Source organism: Oncorhynchus tshawytscha, unplaced genomic scaffold (genome assembly GCF_018296145.1).
Source record: "Oncorhynchus tshawytscha isolate Ot180627B unplaced genomic scaffold, Otsh_v2.0 Un_contig_1824_pilon_pilon, whole genome shotgun sequence".
NCBI lineage: Eukaryota > Metazoa > Chordata > Actinopteri > Salmoniformes > Salmonidae > Oncorhynchus > Oncorhynchus tshawytscha.
In genome coordinates, this window is record NW_024609829.1 from 255,306 (window position 1) to 278,969 (window position 23,664).

At 43.9% G+C, this 23,664-nt stretch overlaps 1 protein-coding gene across 2 annotated transcripts; it reads left to right on the forward strand.

Annotated features, from left to right (window-relative positions):
• The first annotated feature begins 431 nt into the window (after positions 1-431).
• On the forward strand, positions 432-16,602 carry hnrnpua (heterogeneous nuclear ribonucleoprotein Ua). Of its 2 annotated transcripts, none has more exons than XM_024415976.2 (14): positions 432-1,101; positions 2,016-2,130; positions 9,494-9,567; positions 10,429-10,568; positions 10,779-10,878; positions 10,992-11,104; positions 11,244-11,507; positions 11,955-12,074; positions 14,163-14,291; positions 14,532-14,700; positions 14,874-15,146; positions 15,254-15,522; positions 15,728-15,826; positions 15,946-16,602. In XM_024415976.2, the coding sequence occupies exons 1-14, from the start codon at positions 636-638 to the stop codon at positions 15,994-15,996; spliced, it is 2,382 nt and encodes a 793-aa protein (XP_024271744.2). In that variant the 5' UTR covers positions 432-635; the 3' UTR covers positions 15,997-16,602. The 2 variants fall into 2 exon arrangements, with proteins under 2 accessions (XP_024271744.2, XP_042175194.1); XM_042319260.1 differs by having other exon boundaries at positions 15,731-15,826.
• Positions 16,603-23,664: the final 7,062 nt, after the last annotated feature.

The following is a 23,664-nucleotide window of genomic DNA, read 5'->3' on the forward strand; positions in this document are numbered from 1 at the left end:
AGACCAAGCAATCTGTTGGCTCTATTCAAGGCATTTCTATCATTATCGTTCGACAACGTTTGGCAACTGAATGTGGCCCTAGTTGATTTTAGCAGTCAGAGATATATAATTGATATAAATGGCCAGAGATAAGGTTCTGACCACACTGACAGTGAATGTCAATTCATGGGTTCTAATGTCTCATTTATAAAATAAGTGTGTATTTCTATTGCACGGTCCAAAGCAAGACTTCTTTGCATGCGTAACGAATTGTGAAAAATATTCGCTTCATATGGTCAATAATGACGGTAGACTTTGGCCGAAAAGACATATAAAAGCCATTGTATGGATGCACGGCTGTTATGTGGTAGGAGACACACAGGAAAAAATCTGCCTGGTTTATTCGTGTCATTACGGTAGGGCTATATTACTGCCCTTGGCACGCTCTCATCAGCAGCACAGATGTCAGTAGTGGGACGTGCTTAGAAAGGGTGCGGGTTTGGCGCAGTGGAAATTATAGGCGACTGCTATCACCAAGTCGGCCATCAGTGCACTGGGCTTTTATCTTCGTGTTTCGAATTTCAAAAACACAGTCGACAATTGGGATTTTTATCGAATTGTATCGATATTTATTTAATTATTTAATAGATAACACAATGAGCTCTATCAACGTGAATAAGTTAAAGGTAAACGAGTTGAAGGACGAGTTGAAGAAGAGGCAGCTGTCGGACAAGGGGCTGAAGGCGGATCTTATGGACCGGCTGCAGGCCGCGCTGAATGAAGAGGCTCTAGCCAGAGGAGCTGAGACCGGGGAGAACGGCGGCCAAGGCGAAGGGGCTGTCGGCCTGAATGACATGGGCGAGGAGGACTTGGATGAAGACCTAGTTGAGGAGAGGATGGAGGCGGGCGGAGTAGAGGATGAAGATAGGTGCGAAGGGAAAGCAGAGAAAGAATGCGCCAATATCGACGATAATATGGGGGAAGATGAGGATGCGGGAGTAGATATGGATAAATCCGACGAGGATGAAGATGCTCTACTGAAAGAAGAAGAGGATGATGATGATGAGGAGATGGATAAATTCGATGATGATGATGCTGCACTGGGGACTCTCGAGAGAGAGGGTAAGCGATGCAAGCCAGCTAATCGACCCTGCTGCTATGGTTGCAGCAGCGGCTAGAGTTCACGTCTTGCATGACAGTTCAGAATCAAAGATAGGTCAACTGGTTAGCCTGCTAAGCTTGCCAGCTATGTCGGAACTTCTGCCAGGATCCATGTAGCTAGCTAATTGTAGACAATACGCTTTTGTACGGCTGCACTTGACAGGTGTATGTTTTTACGCAATGGTTTTGTGTTCCGGATTTGCATTTCTTCAAGCGGCAGACAAAGATGCGCCGGTGTGCAGATGGTCGTTGGCTAGCTAGCTACCTTTAGCTGCTAAAGTGCAAAACAGTGGCTCCTACTGGCGAGAGAGAACGCAGCAGGCTGACTATCTTTTCCCGTGAGACGGTTTGTTATTCCATAGGTATAAATACGTCTATGCGCATAGCCTAGGTTTATAACGTTGGTTTTAGGAAATGTGAAGTTATCTAGCTAGCTGCCAGTCGTAATCTAGCTTTATTTTTTATATATTTTTTATTTTTTTATTAACATTTTATCAACACGGTAAATACCAAGTTAATATTTGGTCAAGGCTGTCATGGCTGTAGAAACTGAAAATGTGTGATATTTCACACACATCAATATCCATTTATATTGGGGGTGCGAACTGGTATTAAAGAGGGGGTACTAACTGGTATTATTGCTCTTGATGGGCCCTTGTTATTCATGGCTCCAGATCACCATATCTTTAATTATTTTCAGATCTCCTCTTCCCTTTGTAGTCCATACATTGCAACTCATGTAGATACCTGACAAATCAAAACACCTAACTAGCCACCTAGCTGAACTGTGTGGACCATCATGTAACACCTGGGTCCTACACTTGGGGGGCGGGATGCACCTCAATACCTGCTTTGTTATTGTTTTATTTCCAAAGGGGATGCGGACAAAGACACGAGCGCTGAGCAGAAGAATAAGAAGGGTGTTAAGAGACGCCGGGAGGAACATGGAAGGGGCTACTTTGAGTTTATTGAAGAAAGCAAGTACAGCCGGTAAGGATGGTGCAGTAGCCGGGTTAACCCTCGGTTAGCTCCGAGTCACCCTGGCCTGCACAACTCCCAGCTCTCTGCCTTATCGAACTGCTGTGTTGACATTAACAGCCAACACAGTCCTTAATGCTACCCCTGACCCCTGCTGCTAAGAAACATATTTTTCTTCCATTTACCTCTACATGGGTATTACCTTACCTGTTATTACTGAATACAGGGTTGACAATATGCATGCAAAGCCCAACTGTAGTGTAGATAATGGTGGTTGGTGCTATAGCTAGTTTGTGATAGGAATGGTTATGGGGTGGTCTGCAGGGATGCTATATTGAATGGGAAGGTCTGGATGCCCCTGGGAGGGTGCCTGACCCACACATTGTGGGACAAAAGAGAGGCGAGGTGGGACAAAGAAGGTGGGGGGGGTCTGTAGAAGAAGTGCACCAATTAAGTATCTGTCTAAATAAAATAAAAATATTTGTCACATACACATGGTTAGCAGATGTTAATGCGAGTGTAGCGAAATGCTTGTCTGTCTCTCTCTGTCGGTCCAGTTGTGTTGAACTTGGACAACTTTTATATGCTTTCTTTTTTCCCAATGGTAGGATGCAATAAAAGTGTGAATGAGTGTGAGTGAGTGAGAGTGATTGATTATTGGCCTCTAATATTGATTAAATTCTCTCCTTACTACAGGCCATTGTCTTTGATACATGTGTTATAAACAGCTTCACTGTTTAGCAGATATACAGCTATTCTGTAGCTCAACAAATCTAATGTCAGTGTTTTTAGAACTTAATTTTAAACCTATATGATTCAGGATTTTTGAAAAATAACTCTATCACACAGCTTTTCTAATGGCAAACAGAGCTAAATAACTTGACAGTTTTCTAGAGTGGGCATCCTCGTCTAAAGTATAGGAATTGTATGTATGTTCTGTTGTTCTTGTGATGAGGTATGATCTTCCAACAACTTTCTATCACTTATATATCCTCACCAGAGAAGAAATGCATATCCAATGATACAGTGACATTGGTGAACTTTAGATGACGTTCCTGACTAATTGGTTTTATCACGCCCTGCAGTTTCAGACTGAAGAATGTTACAACTTTTACTCCATTGTTGATAAATCCTGCCAGAACTGGTCAAAATGTAGCCTAGTGCAGTCTTTCCCCTAGATTATTCTCTAGTTGAGACTCAAAGGCCCTGAAAGCAACATTTGACAGATTACAATGATAGGTTTAGTTTTAAATTCTGAGAGTGGTTTGATTTATTAGGATCCCCATTAGCCGACGCCAATGGCAACAGCTAGTCTTACTGGGGTCCAACAAATAACAAAAAAGACATTACAGACAGAAGACAATTTGGAATATCCCAACACGTTTCTTATAAAAACAAGAGGTGTTGCAGTCAGTCTTTCCTCAACTCTTAGACAAGAGGGACTGGCTGCACAGTATTAATATCAGCCCTCTGATTACAATGAAGAGCAGGACATGTCACTCTTTCTAGGCCAGCTGCAGCTTAACTAGGTCTTTCTTTGCAGCACTTGACCATATGACTGGACAATAATCGTAGCTGTTTACATACTACCACAGTCAGAGGCTGGCACTAAGACCGCATTGAATGAGCTGTATTCTGCCATAAGCAAACAAGAAAACGCTCACCCAGAGGCGGCGCTCCTAGTAGCCGGGGATTTTAATGCAGGGAAACTTAAATTAGTTTTACCTCATTTCTATCAGCATGTTAAATGTGCAACCAGAGGGAAAAAAACTCTGGACCACCTTTACTCCACAGACAGAGACACATAAAAAGCTCTCCCTCGCCCTCCATTTGGAATATCTGACCATAATTCTGTCCTCCTGATTCCTGCGTACAAGCAAAAATGAAAGCAGGAAGCACCAGTGACTAGATCAATAAAAAAGTGGTCAGATGAAACAGATGCTAAGCTACAGGACTGTTTTGCTAGCACAGACTGGAATATGTTCCGGGATTCCTCCGATGGCATTGAGGAGTACACCACATCAGTCATTGGCTTCATCAATAAGTGCATCGATGACGTCGACCCCACAGTGACTGTACGTACATACCCCAACCAGAAGCCATGGATTACAGGCAACAGCCGCACTGAGCTAAAAGCTGACGCTTTCAAGGAGCGGGACTTTAACCCGGAAGCTTATAAGAAATCCCGCTTTGCCTTCAGACGAACCATCAAACAGGAAAAGCATCAATACAGGACAAAGATCGAATTGTACTACACCTGCTCTGACGCTTGTCGGATGTGACAGGGCTTGCAAACCATTACAGACTACAAAGGGAAGCACAGCCGAGAGCTGCCCAGTGACACGAGCCTATCAGATGAGCTAAACTACTTCTATGCTCGCTTCAAGGCAAATAACACTGAAACATGCATGAGAGAACCAGCTGTTCCGGAAGACTGTGTCATCACGCTCTCTGTAGCTGATGTGAGTAAGACCTTTAAACAGGTCAACATTCACAAGGCCGCAGGGCCAGACGGATTACCAGGACGTGGCTCACATCAACACCATTATCGCAGAAACCCTAGACCCACTCCAATTTGCATACCGCCCCTACAGATCCACAGATGATGCAATCTCTATTGCACTCCACACTGCCCTTTCCCACCTGGACAAAAGGAACACCTATGTGAGAATGCTATTCATTGACTACAGCTCAGCGCTCAACACCATATTGCCCTCAAAGCTTATCAATAAGCTAAGGTCCCTGGGACTAAACACCTCCCTCTCCAACTGGATCCTGGACTTCATGATGTGCCGCCCCCAGGTGGTAAGGGTAGGTAACAACACATCCGCCACGCTGATCCACAACACAGGGGCCCCTTACGGGGGGGATGCTCACTCCCCTCCTGTACTCCCTGTTCACTCATGACTGCATGGCCAGGCACGACTCCAACTCCATCATTAAGTTTGCCGATGACACAACAGTGGTAGGTCTAATCACCGACAACGACGAGGCATGGCCTCACCTGGCTTTGTGGTGCCAAGCAGAGACCTGGCCGTGTGGTGCCAGGACAACAACCTCTCCCTCAACGTGATCAAGACAAAGGAGATGATTGTGGACTACAGGAAAAAGAGTACGCCCCCATTCTCATCGACGGGGCTGCAGGGGAGCAGGTTGAGAGCTTCAAGTTCCTTGGTGTCCACATCACCAACAAAGTAACAATGGTCCAAGCACACCAAGATAGTCGTGAAGAGGGCACGACAAAACCTATTCCCCCTCAGGAGGCTGAAAAGATTTGGCATGGGTCCTCAGATCCTCAAAAGGTTCTACAGCTGCACCATCGAGAGCATCCTGACTGGTTGCATCACTGCCTGGTATGGAAACTGCTCGGCCTCCGACCGCAAGATGCTACAGAGGGTAGTGCGAACGGACCAGTACATCACTGGGGCCAAGCTTCCTGCCATCCAGGACCTCTATACCAGGCGGTGTCAGAGAAAGGCCCTAAAAATTGTCAAAGACTCCAGCTACCCTAGTCATAGACTGTTCTCTCTGCTACCGCACGGCAAGCGGTACCGGAGCGCCAAGTCTAGGTCCAAGAGGCTTCAAAACAGCTTCTAGCCCCAAGCCATAAGACTCCTGAACACCTAATCAAATGGCTACACAAACTATTTGCACCCCCCTCTCTTTTACACCACTGCTACTCTCTGTTGTTGTCATCTATGCATAGTCACTTTAATAACTCTACCTACATGTGCATAATACCTCAACTAACCGGTGCCCCCGCACATTGACTCTGTACCAGTACCCCCCCTGCATATTGTCTCACTATTGGTATTTTACTGCTGCTCTTTAATGTTACTTTTATTTCTTATTCTTATCCGTATTTTTTAAACTGCATTGTTGGTTAGGGGCTCGTAAGTAAGCATTTCACTGTAAGGTCTACACCTGTTGTATTCGGCGCATGTTGTAATGAACACGAGGGGAGACAGAGAGCTGGTTTCAAGCGCAGGGCGCAGCAGGTGTTTAATGCAAAGGACCAGAGGAGGAGGCAGGTAGCTGGGTCCAGGGGCAGGCAGAAGGTCATACACAGGAGCAGGCAGGTAGCTGGGTCCAGGGGCAGGCAGAAGGTCATACACAGGAGGAGGCAGGTAGCTGGGTCCAGGGGCAGGCAGAAGGTCAAACACAGGGGGTCCAAAAGGGCAACAGTACAGGCAGGGAAAAGGATAGTATGGTAGTCCGGGAGATCAGGCAATAGGTAGATAACAGGAAATCCGATAGGCTGAAGTACAGGTAGGGAATAGGCAAAAGGCGTCGTTAGTGAGGCAGGCAAAAACTATCATATAGGGGAGGAGTAAATCGTGGGGAAAACAGAGCTCCGAAAGCCATGCGTCACACAACAAACAATCCCTCACAGTGATTGGGTGCAAAGAACTGAAGTAAATAGTGTGTGACAATGACATACAGGTGTGTAAACAGGTGATTAGAATTCAGGTGATTGGAATCTGGAGAGTGAGCTGCGTTCAGGGGATCTAGGTGTTTGAGGGTGTGAGTTGGAAGCAGATGTTACACATGAGACTAATAATATTTGATTTGATAAGCATGATAAGCTAAAACTAGAGCTTGCAGGACGTGCTTTGTCGAGTGTGGTGTCAAAAAAGCAAATCATCTGTTTATTACGGACAGCACTCTCCCCATCTTTACAATCATTTAATCTATATGTTTTGAGCATGACTGTTTACAATCTAAGGTAACACCAAGTAATTTAGTCTCCTCAACTTGTTCAGCCACACCATTCATTACCAGATTCAGCTGCGGTCTAGAACTTAGGGAATGATTTGTACCAAATGCAATGCTCTTAATTTAAGAGATGTTCTGGACCATTGTATTACTGGTCACCCATTCCCAAACAGACTACCACTCTTTGTTAAGGGTTTAAGTGACCTCATTAGCTGTGGTTGCTGATGCATATATGGTTGAATCATCAGCACATGGACACACATGCTTTGTTTAATGCCAGTGGCAGGTTATTGGTAAAAATAGAAAAGAGTAGAGGGCCTAGAGAGCTGCCCTGCAGTACACCACACTCTACATGTTTGACATTAGAGAAGCTTCCATTAGGAATACCCTATTAAATAGAGTTATATTAGATGGATAGCTCTGAATCCACGATATGGCAGAGGTTGGAAAGCCATAACACATACAGTGGGGAGAACAAATATTTGATACACTGCCGATTTTGCAGGTTTTCCTACTTACAAAGCATGTTGAGGTCTGTAATTTTTATCATAGGTACACTTCAGCTGTGAGAGACGGAATCTAAAACAAAAATCCAGAAAATCACATTGTATGATTTTTAAGTAATTATTTTGCATTTTATTGCATGACATAAGTATTTGATACATCAGAAAAGCAGAACTTAATATTTGGTACAGAAACCTTTGTTTGCAATTACAGATCATACGTTTCCTGTAGTTCTTGACCAGGTTTGCACACACTGCAGCAGGGATTTTGGGCCACTCCTCCATACAGACCTTCTCCAGATCCTTCAGGTTTCGGTGCTGTCGCTGAGCAATACGGACTTTCAGCTCCCTCCAAAGATTTTCTATTGGGTTCAGGTCTGGAGACTGGCTAGGCCACTCCAGGACCTTGAGATGCTTCTTACGGAGCCACTCCTTAGTTGCCCTGGCTGTGTGTTTCAGGTCGTTGTCATGCTGGAAGACCCAGCCATGACCCATTTTCAATGCTCTTACTGAGGGAAGGAGGTTGTTGGCCAAGATCTCGCGATACATGGCCCCATCCATCCTCCCCTCAATAAGGTGCAGTCGTCCTGTCCCCTTTGCAGAAAAGCATCCCCAAAGAATGATGTTTCCACCTCCATGCTTCACGGTTGGGATGGTGTTCTTGGAGTTGTACTCATCCTTCTTCTTCCTCCAAACACGGCGAGTGGAGTTTAGACCAAAAAGCTCTATTTTTGTCTCATCAGACCACATGACCTTCTCCCATTCCTCCTCTGGATCATCCAGATGGTCATTGGCAAACTTCAGACGGGCCTGGACATGCGCTGGCTTGAGCAGGGGGACCTTGCTTGCGCTACAGGATTTTAATCCATGACAGCGTAGTGTGTTACTAATGGTTTTCCTTGAGACTGTGGTCCCAGCTCTCTTCAGGTCATTGACCACGTCCTGCCGTGTAGTTCTAGGTTGATCCCTCACCTTCTTCATGATCATTGATGCCCCACGAGGTGAGATCTTGCATGGAGCTCCAGACCGAGGGTGATTGACCGTCATCTTGAACTTCTTCCATTTTCTAATAATTGCGCCAACAGTTGTTGCCTTCTCACCAAGCTGCTTGCCTATTGTCCCTATGGCCCATCCCAACCTTGTGCAGGTCTACAATTTTAACCCTGATGTCCTTACACAGCTCTCTGGTCTTGGCCATTGTGGAGAGGTTGGAGTCTGTTTGATTGAGTGTGTGGACAGGTGTCTTTTACATGTCTGTGAGAGCCGGAATTCTTACTGGTTGGTAGGTGATCAAATACTTATGTCATGCAATAAAATGCAAATTAATTACTTAAAAATCATACAAAGTGATTTTCTGGATTTTTGTTTTCGATTCTGTCTCTCACAGTTGAAGTGTCCCTATGATAAAAATTACAGACCTCTACATGCTTTGTAAGTAGGAAAACCTGCAAAATCCGCAGTGTATCAAGTACTTGTTCTCCCCACTGTATGTTTTCTCAACAACAATAATATCAAAGGCTGCACTGAAAGTACAGTACAGCTCCCACAATCTTCTTATCAATTTCTTTCAACCAATTTTTGTGATTTGTGCCAGTGCAGTACATGTTGAGTGCCCTTCTCTATAAACATGCTGAAAGTCTGTTGTTAATTTGTTTACAGTGAAATAGCATTGTATTTGTTAAAACACAATTTTTTCCAACAGTTTGCTAAGAGCTGGCATTAAGCTGATAGGTCTGCTGTTGAACCAGTAAAGGCCGCTTTACCACTCTTGGGTAGTGGAATGACTTTGGCTCCCATCCAGGCCTGAGGACAAAGACTTTCCTCTAGGCTCAGATTAAAGATATGACAGATAGGAGTGGCTATAGTGTCAGCTACCATCCTCAGTAGCTTTCCATCTAAGTTGTCAATACCAGGAGGTTTGTCATTATTGATCGATAACAATCATGTTTTTAATCACCTCTCCCACACTAATTTTACAAAATTCAAACTTGCAATGCTTTTCTTTCATTTATCTGTTTTTTTTTTATACATGAGTAAAATGACTCACTGTTCATTGTTGTCATTTCCTGCCTAAGTTTGCCCACTTGAGTGAGAGACATGTCCCTCCAGTGTCCTCCCTGGGCTGACCCTTCACCCATTCATCTTCTCTCTTCCAGGGCCAAGTCCCCCCAGCCCCCACTGGAGGAAGAGGACGAGGAGTTTGACGACAGCACTGTCTGCCTCGACACCTGTGAGTACACACACACACACACCTGACCACATGTGAGTACACACACACAGACCTGACCACATGTGAGTACACACACACAGACCTGTCCACATGTGAGTACACACACACACACACCTGACCACATGTGAGTACACACACAGACCTGTCCACATGTGAGTACACACCTGTCCACATGTGAGTACACACCTGACCACGTGTGAGTACACACCTGTCCACATGTGAGTACACACCTGACCACATGTGAGTACACACACACAGACCTGACCACATGTGAGTACACACACACAGACCTGACCACATGTGAGTACACACACACTGACCTGTCCACATCCGAGTACACACACAGACCTGACCACATGTGAGTACACACACACTGACCTGTCCACATGTGAGTACACACACACAGACCTGACCATATGTGAGTACACACACACTGACCTGTCCACATGTGAGTACACACACACAGACCTGACCACATGTGAGTACACACACACTGACCTGTCCACATGTGAGTACATACACACAGACCTGACCTAGTGGTTAGAGTGGTGGACTAGCAACCGGAAGGTTGCAAGTTCAAATCCCAGAGCTGACAAGGTACAAATCTGTCATTCTGCCCCTGAACAGGCAGTTAACCCACTGTTCCTAGACCATCATTGAAAATAAGAATTTGTTCTTAACTGACTTGCCTAGTTAAATAAAGGTAAAATAAATAACTGTGGGTAGAATTTGTACAATTATTGAATAACACCTGCAGCAGTGCACATTTTTTTACTTGAACTGTGAAGTTCACAATAGTGTGTGTGTGTGTGTGTGTGTGTGTGTATGTGTATGTGTGTGTGTGTGTGTGTGTAACCACAGATAACAGTGACCTGCACTTCAAGGTGTCCCGGGACCGTTACAGCGCGTCATCCCTTACCATGGAGAGCTTTGCCTACCTGTGGGCTGGAGGCAGGGCTTCCTACGGAGTAGCTCAGGGCAAGGCCTGCTTTGAGATGAAGGTGAGGAGAGATATCACCATCAACAACACACACACACGTGGTCAATCAATCTATCAAGTGTATCTTATAAATCCCTTTTTACATCAGCAGTTGTCACAAAGTGCTTTACAGATATTCAGCCAAAAACCACTGATGATGATGATGGTCTGAACAGAACATCATGACAAACACACAAGCACACACACCTCACCCTCTGTGTGTTCTCCCCAGATCATTGAGAAGATCCCAGTGAAACATATCTCCAGTAAAGGCATGGATATCCATGAGGTTCTGGTGGGCTGGTCACTAGCCAATGGAACACTGTTACTGGGTGAGTGAACAATTAGACCAACCAATATAATTCAGTGGACTCCTGATATATGCTCAGGGAAACCCCTGGTGTGTTGTGCTGTTGTATGGTAACTCCTTGTCTGACGTCCTCAGGAGAAGAGGAACACTCGTATGCCTTCTCTGCCAAAGGGAAGAAAACCACCAACTGTGTCACAGAAGACTTCGGAGAGTGCTTCGACGAAAACGATGTCGTCGGATGCCTAATCGTAAGATATGTTAATGATCCCTTTGTCACATTTCGCTCAAAGACCTAAGCTTTAGCCAGTTAAAAAATGAACATCAGCTTACAGATTAAACTGCTGCTGCTTTTTCCACTGATGATGATGTTCGTCCTCTCTCCTGCAGAACTTTGAAGGCTCGGAGGTGGAGCTATCGTTCAGTAAGAACGGTCAGGACCTAGGTGTGGCCTTCAAAGTTGACACGGCATCTTTGGACGGACGGCCCCTCTTCCCTCACGTCCTCTGTCACAACTGTGCTGTAGAGTTCAACTTCGGCCAGAGGGAGGCACCACTGTTCGTCCCACCGGCCGACTACAGCTTCCTACAGCAGGTCCCTGTGAGCAAGAGGGTCCGAGGCCCCAAAGGGCCCGACACCAAGGATGACTGTGAGGTGAGTGAGTGCGTGCTGGTTTTCATGTTGTTGAATGCCCATGGTATTTTCATCATTTCCATTTCCAAGTCTGTATCCCACATTTGACAACACAATATTTTTTTTATATATTTTTTTTACCTTTATTTAACTAGGCAAGTCAGTTAAGAACAAATTCTTATTTTCAATGACGGCCTAGGAACAGTGGGTTAACTGCCTGTTCAGGGGCAGAACAACAGATTTGTACCTTGTCAGCTAGGGGGTTTGAACTTGCAACCTTCTGGTTACTAGTCCAACACTCTAACCACTAGGCTACCCTGCCGCCCCGGACTCCTGATATATGCTCAGGGAAACCCCTGGTGTGTTGTGCTGTTGTATGGTAACTCCTTGTCTGACGTCCTCAGGAGAAGAGGAACACTCGTATGCCTTACTTTGCAGCCATGATTAAAATGTATCTTACTCTCCCAGGTGATCGTGATGGTAGGCCTGCCTGGCGCTGGGAAGACGGCGTGGGTAACCAAGCACACTCAGGAGCACCCTGGGAAATACAACATCCTGGGAACCAACACCATCCTGGAGAAGATGATGGTGAGTGATGCTGAAAGGGACAGGACAGTTCTACAGTTCAGCTTAAAGAGACAGGACAGTTCTACAGTTCAGTTTAAAGGGACAGGACAGTTCTACAGTTCAGTTTAAAGAGACAGGACAGTTCTACAGTTCAGCTTAAAGGGACAGGACAGTTCTACAGTTCAGTTTAAAGAGACAGGACAGTTCTACAGTTCAGCTTAAAGGGACAGGACAGTTCTACAGTTCAGTTTAAAGGGACAGGACAGTTCTACAGTTCAGCTGAAAGAGACAGGACAGTTCTACAGCTCAGCTTAAAGGGACAGGACAGTTCTACAGCTCAGCAGTTCAGCTTAAAGAGAACAGGACAGTTCTACAGTTCAGCTGAAAGAGACAGGACAGTTCTACAGTTCAGTTTAAAGAGACAGGACAGTTCTACAGCTCAGCTTAAAGGGACAGGACAGTTCTACAGTTCAGTTTAAAGGGACAGGACAGTTCCACAGTTCAGCTTAAAGGGACAAGACAGTTCTACAGTTCAGCTTAAAGAGACAGGACAGTTCTACAGCTCAGCAGTTCAGCTTAAGGGGACAGAACAGTCTTACAGCTCAGCTTAAAGGGACAGGACAGTTCTATAGCTCAGCTTAAAGAGACAGGACAGTTCTACAGTTCAGCTTAAAGAGACAGGACAGTTCTACAGTTCAGCTTAAAGAGACAGGACAGTTCTACAGTTCAGCTTAAAGGGACAGGACAGTTCTACAGTTCAGCTTAAAGGGACAGGACAGTTCTACAGTTCAGCTTAAAGGGACAGGACAGTTCTACAGTTCAGCTTAAAGAGACAGGACAGTTCTACAGCTCAGCAGTTCAGCTTAAAGGGACAGGACAGTTCTACAGCTCAGCTTAAAGAGACAGGACAGTTCTACAGTTCAGCTTAAAGGGACAGGACAGTTCTACAGTTCAGCTTAAAGGGACAGGACAGTTCTACAGTTCAGCTTAAAGGGACAGGACAGTTCTACAGTTCAGCTTAAAGGGACAGGACAGTTCTATAGTTCAACAGTTCAGCTTAAAGGGACAGGACAGTTCTACAGTTCAACAGTTCAGCTTAAAGGGACAGGACAGTTCACCTTAAAAAGACACCTCACCTTAAAGAGGCATTTCAGCTGAAAGGGATAGGACAGTTCACCTTAAAGAGGCAGTTCAGCTGAAAGGGACAGGACAGTTCACCTTAAAGAGACACCTCACCTTAAAGAGGCAGTTGAGCTGAAAGGGACAGCTCACCTTAAAGGGACAGCTTACCTTAAAGGGACAGTTCACCTTAAAGGGACAGGACAGTTCACCTTAAAGGGACAGGACAGTTCACCTTAAAGGGACAGGACAGTTCACCTTAAAGGGTCAGTTCAGCTGAAAGGGACAGCTCACCTTAAAGGGACAGTTCACCTTAAAGAGGCAGTTCAGCTGAAAGGGACAGCTCACCTTAAAGAGACAGTTCACCTTAAAGGGACAGGACAGTTCACCTTAAAGGGTCAGTTCAGCTGAAAGGGACAGCTCACCTTAAAGGGACAGTTCACCTTAAAGGGTCAGTTCAGGTTGGAGGGACAGCTCACCTTAAAGAGGCAGTTCAGCTGAAAGGGACAGCTCACCTTAAAAGGACAGTTCACCTTAAAGGGACAGGACAGTTCACCTTAAAGGGTCAGTTCAGCTGAAAGGGACAGCTCACCTTAAAGGGACAGTTCACCTTAAAGAGGCAGTTCAGCTGAAAGGGACAGCTCACCTTAAAGGGGCAGTTCACCTTAAAGGGACAGGACAGTTCACCTTAAAGAGTCAGTTCAGCTGAAAGAGAAAGCTCACCTTAAAGGGTCAGTTCAGGTTGGAGGGACAGTTCACCTTAAAGAGGCAGTTCAGCTGAAAGGGACAGCTCACCTTAAAGGGACAGTTCACCTTAAAGGGTCAGTTCAGGTTGGAGGGACAGTTCACCTTGAAGGGACAGTTCACCTTAAAGGGTCAGTTCAGGTTGGAGGGACAGCTCACCTTAAAGGGTCAGTTCAGGTTGAAGGGACAGTTCACCCCAAAGTCAGATGACTCCATACCTCAGAATTCTTTATTCTCCTTTGCCAGATCGCCAGTCTGAAACGCCAAATGAAGGATGTCACCAAACTCACCGCCATCTCCCAGCGTGCACCTCTTTTCCTGGGAAAATTCATTGAGATTGCTGCACGCAAAAAACGCAACTACATCCTTGACCAGGTAACCATGGTTACCCACATTGAAGCTTTTGTTTTTATGTATCGGTTCAATTGTCGTTATTTTTTAATATTTAGATGCCTTGTGAACAAACAACATTTGATTAAGTCAGCATCATCATGAGAAACAAATACTACTTGGTTGTATGGCAGTGTGAGAATGGAATGATTTCAGTAGGTGTATGGTTGGATATGACTTTAACCCTGGTACCTCTCTCTCTCTCTCTCTCTCTTTCTCTGTCAGACCAATGTGTCGGCCCCGGCCCAGAGGAGGAAGATGTGTCTGTTTGCAGGCTTCCAGAGGAAGGCCGTGGTGGTGTGTCCTACTGATGACGACTACAAGCAGAGGACACAGAAGAAAGCCGAGACGGATGGTAAAGACGTCCCCGAGCACGCCGTACTCAAGATGAAAGGTGAGCTACAACAACCTAGAATACCTGACAAACATAACACCTGTTACCTGTATCAATAACACATGAGAGCTTACATTACATTTGAGTCCTTTGGCAGACGCTTCTTTTCGGGCTGACTGACTGATTTGTTAGGGGTTGATATATCTGGCTGTTTCCCTTCCGTCCTCCTGTAGGTATCTATACCCTGCCGGAGCCAGGGGATTGCTTCAGTGAGGTGAGCTTTGTGGAGCTGCAGAAGGACGAGGCCTCCAAGCTGCTGGACTTGTACAAGGAGGAGAGTCGCTCCGCCCTGCCCCCAGAGAAGAAGGCCAACCAGGGGGGCACGCCACCCAAGAGAGGGAGCAACCACCGCGGCCGTGGGGGCAGAGGGCAGGGGCAGTGGGGAGGTGGTCAGGGGCAGAGGGGGGGCAGAGGAGGCTTCCAGATCAGAGGCAACTTCAGGGGAGGTGAGCAATGTGTATTTGACTCTGTAAATAACTCTAATACTTGAGGTGTATGTTTGTGTACTTGGTATGTACAATATATATTGATCTGTGTGTTTGTCTCTGCCCAGGCCCAGGACCTCGTGGTGGATTCAGTCGCCCCCCCAGAGGTTTCCTCCCTCCTCCGGCCTTCCGAGGGGGCTTCTCCAACCGGGGCAACTTCAACAGGGGGAGCGGGGGCATGCCCAGCAGAGGGGGTGCACCCAGGGGGGGTCCTGGAAGGGGCAACATGAGGAACATGGGGGGTAATAGGGGAGGCAATATGCACCGAGGCAGCATGACCCGCGGAGGAGGTGGAGGTGGAAGAGGACGTGGGGACAACAGGGGCAACTTCACACAGGTGGGTCACTAGTTACTATACCTGATAGTGTCCTTGACTAGGACTACACCGAGTCTGACTCTATCAGCTAGAGTGGATTGTTGGATTATTTCATTTCTATATAGTTTTCTGAATATAACAACAACATACAGTACATTTGTATAACCCACCAATTGGAGGTCAGCTGGCAGTCCCAGGTGTCTGATGGCTGTTGTGTTTTCCGCAGAAGTTCAGAGGCAGAGGAGGCAACAATCGCAGCTTCAACAAGAACAGCAACTTTGGCATGAACAAGGCCCAGGCCTTCAACCAGAGCTGGCAGCAGGGGGTATGTACTGCTCCTGATGTAGCTGGACGTAGCGCAGCACAGGCTGGGCAATGTTTGCACCTTAGGACCAATGGAATGGTTCAAAACTCTTATCTTTAACCTCTGTCTTCCATCTTTAGTTCTGGAACCAGAAGCCATGGAGCCAACAGTACCACCCAGGATACTACTGAGCATGTGCGGTAGAGAGACTGACTGACAGCACACAGACACACCCCCTCACTACAAACCCCGTCCACCCTGGCGCATACGCGCCAACTCCCGTTGCGCTCCATTTTACCTTCTCCCCTCCTCCTTTTTCCTCTCCTCTTCCTTCGTTTTAGGAAGAAAGAGCATTCCACTGCTGAGATGGACTGCCGGTTCTGAGACAAAGACAACAAACGCTTTCTGGGCTCCTTTACTTTCTGCGTTTTCATTTTGTATATTTGTATTGCTTTTACGTTTCAGAGCCGGAGCTCTCAAGCGTTCGCCTTCAGAAACCTTGGCTTTCATCCAGCATGTGATGTCTCTTAAAAAACTTTTCAGGGTTCTGTGTTTTTATCTGTAAAGATGTACTTTTTACTACAACGATCATGATGATGATGATAGATATTTCTTTACGATTTTTTGCTTTACATTATGTTGTTTTATGTTTTTAAGAATCAGGAGAGGCTAGCACTCACTTTAGACACATAGCATTTGTGAGGTGTCGTAATTCTAGTCCTGCTGCAAATACGTTTGTTTCTAGTAAGTAAAGTGAAGTTTAAGCTGTAATAAAAAATGATATGCTTAAAAATATATATATCAGTGCAATTTAACTAACAGACAGCCCACATAAACACAGGAATTGCTCTCGATGGTGCATCTTACTTGGTATGCGAATCCATATTTTTCAATGTCAAAGGTGTTAGAAAAGCCTTTGATATGAGAAGCACCGTCTCATATAGAGTAGCTGTCTTGTTAAAATTAATAAAATGTCTTGCTATATCCTGCATCAGTGGCTCATACATCCAATCTAAAGACCAAGGCCTTCCTTCAGTAAGGCACTCCTTTATCTATCTTGAGTGGTCACTTACTCAGTACTCCGTACCAGAGCAGATGGGCCATTCCATGAGGCCTGGGGCGCGTTCAGTAGAGCACAACGTTATCTAACATTCAGATCAGGGATGGGCAATTGAAGGCCCTCAGACCAATTTCAAAATGTGGTTGTTTATTGTTTGTAATGTCAGTCACTGATAGTCACTCAATTAGCCCATGTCAGCTAAAATGTTTTAGATTGGTAAATTGGTCTAGCGGCCAGCTATCTAAAATGTAATCATGGTTGAATTACCTACCGGAGGGCCCCCATGGATTTTGTTAGTCTCACTCAGATATCAAATTAAAAACAGCTAATTTTCCTCTCCGCCCCATGGCAAAATGAATAGAATGGCAGGAAATCAGTTATACAATTGCAAAATGTTCTCTACACCCCATGGCTAAATGTGTAGAATGGCAGGAATTAGGATCACTCTGGGATAGAACTGTCCTGAATAGAGCTGACATGAATTCTTACACTACGTGTCCGAGAGGCAGGTTTGTTCTATTCAGTATTTTTTTAATATCCGATGGGGGTGGGGGTCACAAAAAAGCTGAACTCAGCATGAGGGGCCGTTGTTGCGCCACAGTTCCATTCAAGAAGTACAACAAAAACCACAGTTTTACATCAATGTGGTTCTCTCCAATAAACAATTATTTGAAAAATGGGTTTTAAGTGCCAACCTTAAATATTTCACTTTTGGACTTACATGATCAACCTGGTCCTTAGCAGGTTTGTCTGAGTGAACCCAGCTTAATGTGCTTAAAGATACTACACAGCAATGTAAAAACATTACTGTGTAGAACAAGCCTACCTTTCAGACACTTAGTGTAAGGAATAATGTCCGCTCCATTCATGAGTTCTATCTGCAACGTTCAGTATATTGCATCCTCCTGAACATGACCCTGTTTTCAACACCTCTGATAATCTACTGTTAGCAATAGAACTAGGAGTTCTCCTCAAACCCTCTGATAGTCTACTGTTAGCAATAGAACTAGGAGTTCTCCTCAAACCCTCTGATAGCCTACTGTTAGCAATAGAACTAGGAGTTCTCCTCAACATCTCTGATAGCCTACTGTTAGCAGTAGAACTAGGAGTTCTCCTCAACATCTCTGATAGCCTACTGTTAGCAGTAGAACTAGGAGTTCTCCTCAACACCTCTGATAGCCTACTGTTAGCAATAGAACTAGGAAGGCTCAAATTCCTTTGGTAAGGCCTAGAAGGCCCCATATTAACAGTGACACAGTCCAACAAATAGAAATGCTTTTATCCTACAGTAAGATGCTTTAAAGTGCTTAAGATTTAATAGTAATGTAATTTAAGTAACGATTTAAGGCCTTTAGTTGTTTATTGTAAATACTTTTTAAATTCATTTGATTGTAGAACTTTTATAAAAGGTAGTCCTTTTTTTGTGGATGGGGTCATTTTGGTTGGTTTTATTTTTTGAACTGTCAAGGTGCATACTTTTCATTGACATTTGGAAATCAAATTGTCTTGAATCAGTGCTTTGTGTGAGTTCCACTGGAATATTTAAGCTGGGCTCATTCAGACAAAGCTGCTAAGGACCAGATTGATCATGTAAATCCAAGAGTGAAATGTTTCAATAGGGGAGCACCCTGTGTATGTTGTGTGTGTGTTTACTGTTTTTCTAATAATTGCATATTGGAGAGAACCACAATGGTATATAACTGTTGTTTTTATTGTATTTATTGAATTGAACTGTAGATTAGGCCTAAATGTATTTTGGTACCAACACAGTGGAATAACCCTGACTTCTCAGAGAAGCATTTAAATCAGGCTGAAGTAAATGTTACTACTGTCTACTGTTTCAGCAGTCGTGTGATACATAGCCTAGAGTGGGGTTGTGTGTTGAAAGAGTTATTATTGTCAACTCTCATCTTTTTACTCGGTGTATAAGCAGTGTAAACTGACTGACAAAGGCTCATTATTGAAGGTGCCTTCAAAAGAAATTGTTACCCCTGGACTTATTCCACATTTTGTTGTGTTACCGCCTGAATTCAAAATGGATTCAATACTTTTTTTTAACTCACCCATCTACACACAATACCCCATAATGACAAAGTGAAAACAGGTTTTTAGAAATGTTTGCAAATGTATTGAAAATGAAATACAGAAAAATCGCATTTAGATACAGTGGGGCAAAAAAGTATTTAGTCAGCCACCAATTGTGCAAGTTCTCCCACTTAAAAAGATGAGAGGCCTGTAATTTTCATCATAGGTACACTTCAACTATGACAGACAAAATGAGAAAAAAAATCGAGAAAATTACATTGTAGGATTTTTAATGAATTTATTTGCAAATTATGGTGGAAAATAAGTATTTGGTCAATAACAAAAGTTTATCTCAATACTTTGTTATATACCCTTTGTTGGCAATGACGGAGGTCAAACGTTTTCTGTAAGTCTTCACAAGGTTTTCACACACTGTTGCTGGTATTTTGGCCCATTCCTCCATGCAGATCTCCTTTAGAGCAGTGATGTTTTGGGGCTGTTGCTGGGCAACACGGACTTTCAACACCCTCCAAAGATTTTCTATGGGGTTGAGATCTGGAGACTGGCTAGGCCACTCCAGGACCTTGAAATGCTTCTTACGAAGCCACTCCTTCGTTGCCCAGGCGGTGTGTTTGGGATCATTGTCATGCTGAAAGACCCAGCCACGTTTCAACTTCCATGCCCTTGCTGATGGAAGGAGGTTTTCACTCAAAATCTCACGATACATGGCCCCATTCATTCTTTCCTTTCCACGGATCAGTCGTCCTGGTCCCTTTGCAGAAAAACAGCCCCAAAGCTTGATGTTTCCACCCCCATGCTTCACAGTAGGTATGGTGTTCTTTGGATGCAACTCAGCATTCTTTGTCCTCCAAACACGACGAGTTGAGTTTTCACCAAATAGTTATATTTTGGTTTCATCTGACCATATGACATTCTCCCAATCTTCTTCTGGATCATCTAAATGCTCTCTAGCAAACTTCAGATGGGCCTGGACATGTACTGGCTTAAGCAGGGGGACACGTCTGGCACTACAGGATTTGAGGCCCTGGTGGCGTAGTGTGTTACTAATGGTAGGCTTTGTTACTTTGGTCCCAGCTCTTTGCAGGTCATTCACTAGGTCCCCCCGTGTGGTTCTGAGATTTTTGCTCGCCGTTCTTGTGATCATTTTGACCCCACGGGGTGAGATCTTGCGTGGAGCCCCAGATCGAGGGAGATTATCAGTGGTCTTGTATGTCTTCCATTTCCTAATAATTGCTCCCACAGTTGATTTCTTCAAACCAAGTTGCTTACCTATTGCAGATTCAGTCTTCCCAGCCTGGTGCAGGTCTACAATTTTGTTTCTGGTGTCCTTTGACAGCTCTTTGGTCTTGGCCATAGTGGAGTTTGGAGTGTGACTGTTTGAGGTTGTGGACAGGTGTCTTTTATACTGATAACAAGTTCAAACAGGTGCCATTAATACAGGTAATGAGTGGAGGACAGATGAGCCTCTTAAAGAAGAAGTTACAGGTCTGTGAGAGCCAGAAATCTTGCTTGTTTGTAGGTGACCAAATACTTATTTTCCACCATAATTTGCAAATAAATCCATTAAAAATCCTACAATGTGATTTTCTGGATTTTTTCCCTCATTTTGTCTGTCATAGTTGAAGTGTACCTATGATGAAAATTACAGGCCTCTCTCATCTTTTTAAGTGGGAGAACTTGCACTTTGGCAGTGATTACAGCTGAGTCTTTCTAGGTAAGTCTCTAACGGCTTTCCACACCTGGTTGAGCAACATTTTAATTTATTTATTTTATGTAACCTTTATTTAACTAGGCAAGTCAGTTAAGAAGAAAATCTTATTTACAATGACGGCTTAGCCCCCCAGGCCAAACCCTAACCAGGACGACGCTGGGCCAATTGTGCGCCGCCCTATGGGACAGCCGATTGTGATACATCCTGGAATCAAACCAGGGTCTGTAGTGACGCCTCTAGCACTGACATGCAGTGCCTTAAACCGCTGCGCCATTTGGGAGCCCCATTTTCCCATTATTCTTTTCAAAATTCTTCAAGCTTCCTCAAGTGTCTAGTGGAAAGCCGTCTGAAGCAGGTTTTCCTCTAGGACTTTGTCTGTGCTTAGCTCCATTCTGTTAATTTTTTTACCCTGAAAAACTCCCCAGTTCTTAATGATTACAAGCATACCTGTAACATGATGCAGCCACCACTAAGCTTAAAAATATGAAGAGTGGTAAACACTTTGTATTCAGGACAAACATAACAAATTGTATTCAGGACAAATAAAGTGAATTGCTTTGCCACATTTTTTGCAGTATTACTTTAGTGCCTTGTTGCAAACAGGATGCATTTTTTAAAATTTTATTCTGTACAGGCTTCCTTCTTTTCACGCTGTCAATTAGGTTAGTATTGTGGAGTAAGTACAATGTTGTTGGTCCATCCTCAGTTTTCTCTTATCACATCCATTAAACTCTAACTGTTTTAAAGTCACCATTGGCCTCATGGTGATATCCCTGACCGGTTACCTTTCTCTCCAGTAACTGAGTTAGGAAGGACGCCCGTGTCTTTCTAATGACTGACTGTATTGATACACCATCTGAAGTGTAATTAATAACTTCACCATGCTCAAAGGGATATTCAATGTCTGCTTTTTTTCTTTTTTACCCTTCTACCAACAGGTGCCCTTCTTTGTAAGGCATTAGAAAACCTCCCTGGTCTTTGTGGTTGAATCTGTGTTTGAAATTCACTGCTCGACTGAGGGACAGATAATTGTATGTGTGGTGTACAGAGATGAGGTGGTCATTCAAAAATCACGTTAAACACTGTTATTGCACACACAGTGAGTCCATGCAACTTATTATGTGACTTGTTAAGCACATTTGTCTCCTGAACTTACTTAGGCTTGCTATAACCAAGGGATTGAATACTTATTGACTCAAGAGATTTCAACTTGAAATGTTTATGTAATTTATAAACATTTTAAAAAACATAATTCCACATTGACATTATGGGGTATTGTGTGTAGGCCTGTGAATACTTTCTTAAGGTACTGTAGTATTATGAACCTGGGGTGTATTCGATAGGAACCAAACAGAAGCAAACAGAACGAAATGGTGAGGGACTTACCGGAATATGTCAAATAGAAACTACAGTTTCTGTTGCAAAATGTTTTCCATTCGAGGTAAATGTTTTCCGTTTTCTGTTTCCAACTTCTGAATACACCCCTGGCCTGACATAACGATGGTGTGTTAGTGTGGCGTAATAGAGAGCAGAGGACCATGGATCCAGGCCAGCCCAACCTAGCTTGACTGTCATGTAAATATCTTCTATTTTTGCTTCCATAAGGCACTATTTTGTTCCCCTTGAATGATATTAGAGTAGAAGGTACCGGTACATTTTATTTATGAGTCATGTCTTTAACGTGTGTTTTAAAATGAGATGGACAACAGAATGGACTGTGGTCACCTTCTCAATCAAGTCTAATGCAAGGGCAACATGTCTCTTTTATGTTGTAAAATGTGTTTTTTTTTTACAAACAATTGAATTGTCCATGTCAAATTTTAGTTCTAGGTAGACTTTTATTAAGGATTACAATTAAAATGATTAAGGACGGCATGCTCTGTAAAACAGCAGGTGGTTGAAGTGAGACTTGCTTGTCTAAGTGCTAGTGGATGGACACATTTCAAGTATTTGACTTGTACTGTCTGAGACAATGTTTAGCATTTTGTAACATAGACTAAAACCTGTTTTTTGTTTGTTTGTTTTTTATTCCTTGCTATGTTTTGTATTTTGTTATGAGGGAAAAAAATATTAAAATAAGATGGAAAAAAGCTGACCAAATACTTACTTTACTTACTTTATTCCTTTTCTCACATTTTGTGGAGGGAAAGTGATAGTGATGCCCGTTTGAAAGGTATGAATAAAACGTCTCAAAACGTGTGTATGTGTGTTCCACCACTTAAGCAGAGTAGAACCTAGGTTCCCAACCAGGGGTACTTGGCCTATCCACGGTGGGTACTTGAGAGGACTCATGAGGCCATAGGCTTACTGTCAAAATGTGCATGAGGTGGTACTTCATGCATGAGAGGGTACTCCAGGCAGAGCAAAATTCAGTTGGTGGTACAGTAAGCAAAAAAGGTTGCGAACCATTGGAGTAGAACACTATGTCTAGTAGAGTCACCGCAAGAGGGCGATACAACGTTGTGCGCACTTACCTGACCTCAGGTACCACTGATTCAACCAATGGATCCAACGTTGTTTTCAGAATTGAACAGAAATGTAATCCAAAATTAGCTAGAAACTTAATTTGTCTACATGAGTAGGTGAAAATCTACTACAAATACTCAGAGATGGGTAGTATTTCTGTTATTTTCATTTCAAATAGACATTTTAATTACTTCTGAGTATTTTGTGTGTTGTATTACACTGGGCTGAACTATACAAACTGTCATTTGTATTTTCAAAATACAAAATACTTTTCTATACCATTTCTTTATAGTGGTTCACAATTTTGTGGCTCCCTTTCACCCTACATTGGCATCAAAAATCTGATGGCACTATCATGTAATACGAGCGTCTGCTAAATTAACTAAATGTATATGTAAAAAATTAACAATTGCAAAGCATGCTGAGTATTACTCTAATGAGCTCCGCCCCAAAACATATACATTAACATTTTGGTAATTTAGCAGACGCTCTTATCCAGAGTGACAGAGCATTCAACTAAGTTAAATAAATAACATTATAAACTGAGGGGTTCGAGCCCCGAATGTCGATTGGCTG